This window comes from Bufo bufo, chromosome 10 (assembly GCF_905171765.1).
Source record: "Bufo bufo chromosome 10, aBufBuf1.1, whole genome shotgun sequence".
NCBI classification, from domain to species: Eukaryota; Metazoa; Chordata; class Amphibia; order Anura; family Bufonidae; genus Bufo; species Bufo bufo.
Genome location: NC_053398.1, coordinates 1,386,710 through 1,397,878, shown reverse-complemented (window position 1 = coordinate 1,397,878; position 11,169 = coordinate 1,386,710). Strand labels below are relative to the sequence as shown.

Genomic DNA, 11,169 nt, shown 5'->3' with positions numbered 1-11,169 from the left:
GCCTCTCTTTAGCCCCCCAGTGCCCCTCTTTAGCCCCCAGTGCCTCTCTTTAGCCCCCCAGTGCCTCTCTTTAGCCCCCCAGTGTGCTTACCAGGAAAGGTTAAAGGACCTTAACATGTATATCTTGGAAGAAAGACGAGACAGAGGGGAGATGAGAGAAACTGCTAAATACATAAAGGGAATCAACAAGGGAAAAGAGGAGAGAAGATTTACAGGAAGAAAAACTGCTACAAGAGGATATAGTGTTAAATTAGAGGGGCAAAGGGTTAACAGTAATATCAGGAAGTATTACTTTACTGAGAGAGTAGTGGATGCATGGAATAGCCTTCCTGCAGAAGTGGTAGCTGCAAATACAGTGAAGGGGTTAAGCATGCATGGGATAGGCATAAGGCCATCCTTCATATAAGATAGGGCCGGGGGCTATCCATAGTACTCAGTATATTGGGCAGACTAGATGGGCCACATGGTTCTTATCTGCCGACACATTCTAGGCTTCTATGTTTCATATCAGCCCCCCAGTGCCTCATATCAGCGCCCAGTGCCTCATATCAGCGCCCAGTGCCTCATATCAGCCCCCCAGTGCCTCATATCAGCGCCCAGTGCCCCTCATCAGCCCCCCCAGTGCCTCATATCAGCCCCCAGTGCCTCTCTTCAGCCCCCCAGAGCCTCATATCAGCCCCCAGGTAGAAGCTGGACAGACACTTTAGTAAGGAGCAATTTAGTAAATGTATTCGTGCACATTTATGCATTAATTCCCCAGGTCATAAAGAGGGACATTTCGGGACCACAGAGGGACCCCTGGGAAGTGCGCCCTCCTCTGCTGGAGGCGATCTGATGTACTGCTGGGTTATATGAAGCGTCGGGATCCCGCAGGCCCCGCCCCTCAGCCGCTCTCCCCCGTGCGCATGCTCAGTAGACTGTAGTTGTGCACGCATGCGCATTGAACAGTAGGGTACTGTGCCCCTCAAACATGGCCGTGCTGCTGCGGCCAAGATGCTGAGATTTTCCGTGGGAAGGGAGGATTGCGGGCAGCCATGGCGAGGCTGGCGGACTACTTCATAGTGGTGGGATACGACCACGAGAAGACAGGTAGGTGCGGGCTGTGACAGCTCCCTATGAGGTGATGGGGTGATGCTGCTGTCGTCTGGGTCCCCTCTTCGGATGTTCATGGGATCGCCTCCCTCTTGCATCTTGCAGCGGTTGGCACATACTATGTACTTCTGATGGGGGGATTGCTCTGTTGCGACCCCCGTTCAGCCACTACCCCAGTGTTTTGTGTGTTGGGAATGTCTCCCTCCCCTCATGTCACATCCTGAGTGACGCAGGGGGATGTCCTCTCCCAGTGCGGGGCTGTCAGATGGCAGGGACGCTCCATGGGGTCCCCCAATGGGGAGACTTCATTCTAGGGGGAAATAAAGGGTTACAGAGCGCCCACCAAAAGGCAGGGCGCTACACGGGTGCTCCCAGCCATTGGCCGGGCGCTAGGCGAGCGCCCCCAGCCATCCGCTAGGCGGGCGCCCCCAGCCATCCGCTAGGCGGGCGCCCCCAGCCATCCGCTAGGCGGGCGCCCCCAGCCATCCGCTAGGCGGGCGCCCCCAGCCATCCGCTAGGCGGGCGCCCCCAGCCACCCGCTAGGCGAGCGGCCCCAGCCACCCGCTAGGCGAGCGGCCCCAGCCACCCGCTAGGCGAGCGGCCCCAGCCACCCGCTAGGCGAGCGGCCCCAGCCACCCGCTAGGCGAGCGGCCCCAGCCACCCGCTAGGCGAGCGGCCCCAGCCATCCGCTAGGCGAGCGGCCCCAGCCATCCGCTAGGCGAGCGGCCCCAGCCATCGGCCGAGCGCTAGGCGTGTGCCCCCACCCAGCCTGGTTTAGTAGGGGCTTCATCTGTACCCCTGAGCTTGCATTGCGCCCATGTTGCAGCCCGGTGGTGGCTCTGGTGGGCACCACTTTGGGTTGTGCTTTGCCCCTTTTATTCTGTTGCCCGCTGGTTGTATTGCTGTCATACGTCTCCTTCCTCATCAGTCAGATTCGCCTTCTGTGCCCCTGGCAGAGGCTGGGTCCTGGTCCTGTGCCCAAGTGTCTGCAGCGCCCTGCGCTTCGTGGGAACGTCTCCTATAAGGGGTTCACTGAAATTGAGAGTTTCCACCGCGCTGGTGAATGAGGATGGCAGCGCCCGTCCACTTACTGCTTCTCTTCTCAGGTGCTGTGCCGCCATGTTGGTCGGGGTAGAATATCCGATCCATGGTGAGCCCCCCAGGCGTCCGGTGGAGGGGATTCTGCCTTTTTGGCTATTTCTTAGTTGTATCTGATTCTAGAAAAGCTGGGTGTTCACCTGTGTGACTGCCACATTGCTGTTCACTGCTACATCCCTCCCTTCTGTCTCGCTGGGGGGAAGATTGCTGGTCATCCAGCTTTCCTACACACAGATGCAGTCGGCACACTAGCGGCTGAATGATTATCTGTGGGGCCGGAAATAACAGCTTCCATAGAATCCAGTATCAAATGTCCCGAAAAGTGAGGCGCCAGCAGCGAATATCCAGGCGTCGGGGGTATCTGTTCATCGAGTCACATTACACGCCACTCTTCTGAGTATAGCATGCACTGTCCCTTTAAATATCCCTCCGTGTAGCACCACATTGGTGGAGGATGTGGCGGTGTAGTGTCGCAGCGCTCTGCCCGGTCGGATGGTACGTGTAATAGTTTCTTACTCACATTAGGCTGCCCTTTATGCTCTGATTACTGATCTTATGTTCATACACAGCAGTTTGTAGAGCTGCAGTGTAAATCATGGTGGAGGGAGCAGGCGGAGCCGGATTCCAGACTACCTCAGACTCCAGTAGACGATGTTGCTGGAGTCGCTGATTATCGCTGCTCTCTACGGCTACTTTCACACTTGCGGTAGCTTTTCCGGCATGCTGTTTCGGCGGGTGATGCTGCCAGTCCACCGTGCCGCCAGAGGTCCACTCCGGCCCCATTCACTATAATGGGGCGGGCCAGAGGTCCGGCCGCAGCGCAGCGAACATGCCGAGAGGCGGCCGCAATAAAACTTCTTAAAAGTAAACAACGTTAATGAAAATGTGTGGAAATCGGAGTCGCGCTTCCTTCTGGGTTGAACTTGATGGATTTATGTCTTTTTTTCAACCGTTTTAGGCCACAAGCACACGACCGTATGTGTTTTGCGGATCCATTGTAGCAATGCCTAAAACGGACAAGAATAGGACATACTGATGCGGACTGACCTACGGAGGCGGACAGCACACGGTGTGAAATGAATGGGTCTGCATCCTAGCTGCAAAAAAAACGGAACGGACACGGAAGCAAACAACGTTCGTGTGCATGTACCCTTAAGGCCTCATGCACAGGACCGTTGTTTTGGTCCGCACCCGAGCTGCAGTTTTTGCGGCTCGGATGCGGACCCATTCTCTTCAATAGAGCCTGTTTGCCGTGCTGCGGCCAGACCTCCGGCCCGCCCCCATCATAGTGAAAGGGGCCGAAGCGGACCTCCGGCGGCACGGCGGGCTTGCGGTACCACAGATCCGGCAGGTTGTTCCTCCGCCGGAACAGCCTCCCAGAAAAGGCTGCCGCAAGCGTGAAAGTAGCCTTAGGTCTCACGCCCACAAATGTGTCCGCATGTCCTATTATCCGTATTACGGACAAGGACAGGACTGTTCTATTAGGGGCCGGCTCTTCTGTTCCGCAAAATGCCGAATGCACACGGCTGATATCCGTTTTTGCGGTCTGCAATTTGTGGAGTAAACACAAGGGTGGCGTGCGTGCGCCCAATGGATGGCTGTAGAGAATGAACAGCGGGGCCCGCGCAGCGTTTGTGGCGTTGTCGTGGGGATTCCGATCAGTTTTCTTTGGTAGGTTGTGCAGCGCAGGCTGCGTCCTCCGGGTGCACGGGTAGCAGAAAGCTGAGGGGCAGGCAAACTCCGCCGGGCCCTGGGGCCACACTCGCCAAGGCATCTAAATGACAGCGGCACAGTCCAGCGCACGTGGACCAAAAGCAGAAGTTCTGTGACCACGTGGCGGCTTCCGCTTCTCCTGGCGGAAAAATAGAAACTGGAGACGTTTTGAGCGTAAACTAGGACGGCGCCGACGAGTTGGCGGTAAATACAGGAGCTTATAATAATTCATCCTTCTTCAGCTGCCAATCAGATCATCCCGTAGCTGCGGGAAGGTCATGTGACCATGCGGTTTGTTCATGGCCTCTGGTACTGATGCCCCTAATCTGCTGCCTTGTATTTCGGGAGGTAAAGCGGCAGACCTGGGACTCTCTGTATACGGGTAATCGTGCTGGGTGGGGGAGGGGAAGGTCCGCTGGGACCTGTCCGTTTCCTGCGCGCTGTGCGTCCCGAGTCGCAGATGTTTGGCTGTAGCCACCAGGACATGGGAATCTCGGCTGCTTGTTACGTCCGCAGCCAAGACAGATTCCTTCAGTCCAACCTGCGGCTCTCCAGCTGGTGTGGGCATGCTGGGAGTTGTAGTCTTGCAGCAGCTGGAGGGCCGCAGGTTGGTCATCCCTGATCCAGAAGGTTATTTAAACCGCCACTGGTTTCCACAATAGATGCTGAGGCCTCTAGATAGATCACTTGCTGGTGTCTAACCTGCGGCCCTCCAGCTCTTCTGCCCGGGCATGCTGGGAGTTGTAGTGCCGTAACAGCCGGAGAGCCACAAGTTTGACACCACTGAATGCTTCTTACCCTTTTTCTGTGGCGGTCCTGTAATCCAGAATATTTCGGTCTGGCCTTTATCATTGCCCTGGAGGCCAGATTACATTAACCAGTTAATTTCTGGAATATTTTCATTCCCTGTTTTACACTTACATCTGTGCTGATAGTTTGTTACAATGTATCTGTCTGGAGTCCGGCTCTTTATTGTCTAGAATGGAGATAATTGTAACGAAACGGCTCTGCGGTGAGAAATATTACAACTCTGCAGGTTTTTCATTCACTGACAGCTAGCAGAGATCATGAAAATGGTGAGGCATTGAAGCCCAGAGTGTATTAGAAAGTTGTAGAACTTACTTTTTACATAATTCTTTATAGTAGTGTCAGGCTCCTCCCACACCGGCGTTCTGGTTTCCGTTTGTGAGATCCGTTCAGGGCTCAGCGTCCAAAACGGATCAGTTTGCATTCTAATGATTCTGAATGTAGAAGGATCCGCTCAGAATGCGTCAGTTTGCCTCTGATCCGTCTCCGTTCCACTCCGGAGGCCTGACACAATCTGGCTCAATAGAAAACGGATCCGTCCCCCATTGACTATCAATGGTGTTCAGTGACGGATCCGTCTTGGCTGTGTACAGATAATACGAACGGATCCGTCCATGAAGGATGCATGCGGGTGTATTATTGTAGCAGATCCATGAAGGATGCATGCGGGTGTATTATTGTAGCAGATCCATGAAGGATGCATGCGGGTGTATTATTGTAGCAGATCCATGAAGGATGCATGCGGGTGTATTATTGTAGAAGATCCATGAAGGATGCATGCGGGTGTATTATTGTAGCAGATCCATGAAGGATGCATGCGGGTGTATTATTGTAGCAGATCCATGAAGGATGCATGCGGGTGTATTATTGTAGCAGATCCATGATGGATCCGTCCCCCATTGACTATCGGTGCAGTTCAGGGACGGATCCGTCCCCCATTGACTGTCGGTGCAGTTCAGTGACGGATCCGTCCCCCATTGACTGTCGGTGCAGTTCAGTGACGGATCCGTCCCCCATTGACTGTCGGTGCAGTTCAGTGATGGATCCGTCCCCCATTGACTGTCGGTGCAGTTCAGGGACGGATCCGTCCCCCATTGACTGTCGGTGCAGTTCAGGGACGGATCCGTCCCCCATTGACTGTCGGTGCAGTTCAGGGACGGATCCGTCCCCCATTGACTGTCGGTGCAGTTCAGGGACGGATCCGTCCCCCATTGACTGTCGGTGCAGTTCAGTGATGGATCCGTCCCCCATTGACTATCGGTTCAGTGATGGATCCGTCCCCCATTGATTGTCGGTGCAGTTCAGGGACGGATCCGTCCCCCATTGACTATCGGTGCAGTTCAGTGACGGATCCGTCCCCCATTGACTGTCGGTGCAGTTCAGTGATGGATCCGTCCCCCATTGACTATCGGTTCAGTGATGGATCCGTCCCCCATTGACTGTCGGTGCGGTTCAGGGACGGATCCGTCCCCCATTGACTGTCGGTGCAGTTCAGTGACGGATCCGTCCCCCATTGACTGTCGGTGCAGTTCAGGGACGGATCCGTCCCCCATTGACTATCGGTTCAGGGACGGATCCGTCCCCCATTGACTGTCGGTTCAGTGACGGATCCGTCCCCCATTGACTATCGGTGCAGTTCAGTGACGGATCCGTCCCCCATTGACTGTCGGTGCAGTTCAGGGACGGATCCGTCCCCCATTGACTGTCGGTGCAGTTCAGGGACGGATCCGTCCCCCATTGACTGTCGGTGCAGTTCAGTGACGGATCCGTCCCCCATTGACTGTCGGTGCAGTTCAGGGACGGATCCGTCCCCCATTGACTGTCGGTGCAGTTCAGGGACGGATCCGTCCCCCATTGACTGTCGGTGCAGTTCAGGGACGGATCCGTCCCCCATTGACTGTCGGTGCAGTTCAGGGACGGATCCGTCCCCCATTGACTGTCGGTGCAGTTCAGGGACGGATCCGTCCCCCATTGACTGTCGGTGCAGTTCAGGGACGGATCCGTCCCCCATTGACTGTCGGTGCAGTTCAGGGACGGATCCGTCCCCCATTGACTGTCGGTGCAGTTCAGGGACGGATCCGTCCCCCATTGACTGTCGGTGCAGTTCAGTGACGGATCCGTCCCCCATTGACTGTCGGTGCAGTTCAGTGACGGATCCGTCCCCCATTGACTGTCGGTGCAGTTCAGTGACGGATCCGTCCCCCATTGACTGTCGGTTCAGTGACGGATCCGTCCCCCATTGACTGTCGGTGCAGTTCAGGGACGGATCCGTCCCCCATTGACTGTCGGTGCAGTTCAGGGACGGATCCGTCCCCCATTGACTGTCGGTGCAGTTCAGTGACGGATCCGTCCCCCATTGACTGTCGGTGCAGTTCAGTGACGGATCCGTCCCCCATTGACTGTCGGTGCAGTTCAGTGACGGATCCGTCCCCCATTGACTGTCGGTGCAGTTCAGGGACGGATCCGTCCCCGATTGACTATCGGTTCAGGGACGGATCCGTCCCCCATTGACTGTCGGTTCAGTGACGGATCCGTCCCCCATTGACTGTCGGTGCAGTTCAGTGACGGATCCGTCCCCTATTGACTGTCGGTGCAGTTCAGGGACGGATCCGTCCACCATTGACTGTCGGTGCAGTTCAGGGACGGATCCGTCCCCCATTGACTGTCGGTGCAGTTCAGGGACGGATCCGTCCCCCATTGACTGTCGGTGCAGTTCAGGGACGGATCCGTCCCCCATTGACTGTCGGTGCAGTTCAGGGACGGATCCGTCCCCCATTGACTGTCGGTGCAGTTCAGGGACGGATCCGTCCCCCATTGACTGTCGGTGCAGTTCAGGGACGGATCCGTCCCCCATTGACTGTCGGTGCAGTTCAGGGACGGATCCGTCCCCCATTGACTGTCGGTGCAGTTCAGGGACGGATCCGTCCCCCATTGACTGCCGGTTCAGTGACGGATCCGTCCCCCATTGACTGTCGGTGCAGTTCAGGGACGGATCCGTCCCCCATTGACTGTCGGTGCAGTTCAGGGACGGATCCGTCCCCCATTGACTGCCGGTTCAGTGACGGATCCGTCCCCCATTGACTGTCGGTGCAGTTCAGTGACGGATCCGTCCCCCATTGACTGTCGGTGCAGTTCAGTGACGGATCCGTCCCCCATTGACTGTCGGTGCAGTTCAGTGACGGATCCGTCCCCCATTGACTGTCGGTTCAGTTCAGTGACGGATCCGTCCCCCATTGACTATCGGTTCAGGGACGGATCCGTCCCCCATTGACTGTCGGTTCAGTGACGGATCCGTCCCCCATTGACTGTCGGTTCAGTGACGGATCCGTCCCCCATTGACTGTCGGTGCAGTTCAGGGACGGATCCGTCCCCCATTGACTGCCGGTTCAGTGATGGATCCGTCCCCCATTGACTGTCGGTGCAGTTCAGTGAAAGTAGCCTCGCTGATAATTCTGTCCTGCGGCAGGATTGCTTCCTTCTTCCGGTTTTGTGCCCGTTGGGAGTTATCCTCTTCTCTTTCGGCTCCTGATCCATATGTATGGAGGCCTCGGCCGAGTGACATTTAGACCAAAGTGAACAAAAGCCACCCAGTGTCCCCCTCCCACCCGCCGCATTCTCCTGAGCTGCCGCCATCGGATTCCAGCGTCACTTCTTTGTCTGTCAGAGTATGCTGGGGGTTGTAGTTTCACACTGGCTGCAGAGCGCTGACCACAATCAGGTCCCATAGAGGATTTCCTGGAGAAGGAAAACCTTTCCGCCGCAGTTCAGGAGAAATTGGCCATTAAACGGCAGCAGTAAAACAATAGGATTTCGGGCTCTTCCCCTATAAGCCGATGTGGCAGCGCTTCGGTGTCATTCACTTTGACGCCGCTCAGCGCGTGCCCTCACGCTTGGATGTGCCGCTCACCATGGGGGGTGTTACCCGCTGTTAATAATGTAGGAACGATACCGAGGTAAAAGGATAGAGACAAGTCCTTTCCATTTCAGAGAAAGTCGCAGGTGGGCGCCTGGGTGTTGCAGGATGGTTCAGAAAGTCTGTAATTAAAGGGGTTTTACTGCTGATGACCTATCCTCAGGACAGGCCACCAGTATCTGATCAGTGGGGGTCCGACACCCGGGACACCAGTGCTCGCAGTATGGCCGCGCCTTCTCACAGCTTCTCCGAGGCCGGTGACATCACGTTAATCAGTCACATGACCTAGGAGCAGCTCAGCCCCATAGAAGTGATACCGAGCGCGGCCACTATACAATGTGCGGCGCTGTGAGCAGATCAGTGGGGTCTCGGGTGTCGGACCCCCACTGATCAGATACTGATGTTCTACAGCAGGGACGCTCAACCTGCGGCCCTCCAGCTGTTGTAAAACTACAACTCCCACCATGCCCTGCTGTAGGCTGTCCGGGAATGCTGGGAGTTGTAGTTGGGGTGCTGGGGTTGAGCATGCCTGATCTAGAGCATCTCACAAAAGTGCACGCACCCCCGACATGTCTGTAAATCTTGTCTTCTGTCTTTTCCTGGGACAACCCTGCAGATCTGACCCTGTGATACAATGTAACGCAGTCAGTGGACGGCTCGTATAACGGTGTACATTGGGCGTGTCCTCACAATAACTCCACACACCGCCATTAATGTCTAAAGTGACAACCCCTAAGTGACAATGGCCAAATTGTGCCCAAAGTCTCAGTATTCTGTGTGGCCGCCATTATGTTCTAGCACGGCCTTAAGGCTCCATTCACACGTCCGCAAAATGGGTCAGCATCCGTTCCGCAATTTTGCGGAACGGGTGCGGACCCATTTATTCTCTATGGGGACGGAATAGATGCGGACACACGATCTTTGGGTCCGCAGCTCCGCAAAAAGATAGAGCATGTCCTATTCTTGTCCGCAGCTTGCGGACAAGAATAGTCATTTCTATGGGGGTGCCGGGCTGGTGTGTTGCGGGTCCGCAATTTGCGGGTCCGCAACACACCACGGGCGTGTGAATGCAGCCTTACTCTCATGGGCATGGAGGTCACTAGAACTTCACAGGTTCCATGATGAAATCACGGATCTGGTGGATGTTAGAGACCTTGCGCTCCTCCACCTTCCGTCTGAGGAGGCCCCACAGATGCTCCGTAGGGTCTATGTCTGGAGACATGCTTGGCCGGTCCAGCATCTTTACCCTCAGGTTCTTTACAAGGCAGTGGTCGTCTTGGAGGTGTTTGAGGTCGTTCTCATGTTGGATACTGCCCTGCGGCCCAGAAGGGAGGGGATCGTGCGCTGCTTCAGTATATCACAGGACATGGCGGCATTCATGGTTCCCTCAATGACCTGTAGCCCCCACAGCCGGCAGCCCCAAACCATGACACCCCCACCACCATGCTGGACTGTAGGCAGGACACACTGGTCCTTGTGCTCCTCACCTGGTTGTCACCACACACGCCTGACACCATCTGAACCAAATAGGTTTCTCTTGGTCTCATCAGACCCCAGGACGTGGTTCCAGTAATCCGTGTCCTTACTCTGCTCGTCTTCAGCCGCTTTCTTGTGCGTCATCTTTAGAAGAGGCTCCTTCTGGGACCAATGTGATGTAGTGTGCGGAGTATGGTCTGAGCACTGACCGACTGACCCCTCCACCCCTGTAACCTCTGCAGCATTGCTGGCAGCACTCATACAACCTCTGGATATGACGCTGAGCACTGACAGGCTGACCCCCCACCCCTGTGACCTCTGCAGCAATGCTGGCAGCACTCATACAACCTCTGGATATGACGCTGAGCACTGACAGGCTGACCCCCCCCCCCACCCCTGTAACCTCTGCAGCAATGCTGGCAGCACTCATACAACCTCTGGATATGACGCTGAGCACTGACAGGCTGACCCCCACCCCTGTAACCTCTGCAGCAATGCTGGCAGCACTCATACAACCTCTGGATATGACGCTGAGCACTAACAGGCTGACCCCCCACCCCTGTAACCTCTGCAGCAATGCTGGCAGCACTCATACAACCTCTGGATAGGACGCTGAGCACTGACAGGCTGACCCCCACCCCTGTAACCTCTGCAGCAATGCTGGCAGCACTCATACAACCTCTGGATATGACACTGAGCAATGACAGGCTCACCTCCACCCCTGTAACCTCTGCAGCAATGCTGGCAGCACTCATACAACCTCTGGATATGACGCTGAGCACTGACAGGCTGACCCCCCACCCCTGTAACCTCTGCAGCAATGCTGGCAGCACTCATACAGCCTCTGGATATGACGCTGAGCACTGACAGGCTGACCCCCACCCCTGTAACCTCTGCAGCAATGCTGGCAGCACTCATACAACCTCTGGATATGACGCTGAGCACTGACAGGCTGACCCCCACCCCTGTAACATCTGCAGCAATGCTGGCAGCACTCATACAGCCTCTGGATATGACGCTGAGCACTGACAGGCTGACCCCCACCCCTGTAACCTCTGCAGCAATGCTGG

General features: G+C 55.9%; 1 protein-coding gene across 6 annotated transcripts in view; it reads left to right on the top strand.

The window, feature by feature from the left end:
• Nucleotides 1-936: 936 nt before the first annotated feature.
• Nucleotides 937-11,169, top strand: part of SBF2 (SET binding factor 2) — a 293,682-nt gene continuing 283,449 nt past the window's right edge. For 5 of the 6 annotated variants that reach the window (XM_040410355.1, XM_040410354.1, XM_040410353.1 and 2 more), the window contains exon 1: nt 937-1,089. In XM_040410355.1, coding sequence (XP_040266289.1) covers nt 1,035-1,089 — 55 coding nt within the window. In that variant the 5' untranslated portion in view covers nt 937-1,034. The remainder of the gene's footprint in view (nt 1,090-11,169) is intronic. The other variant, XM_040410356.1, reaches the window with a different exon arrangement.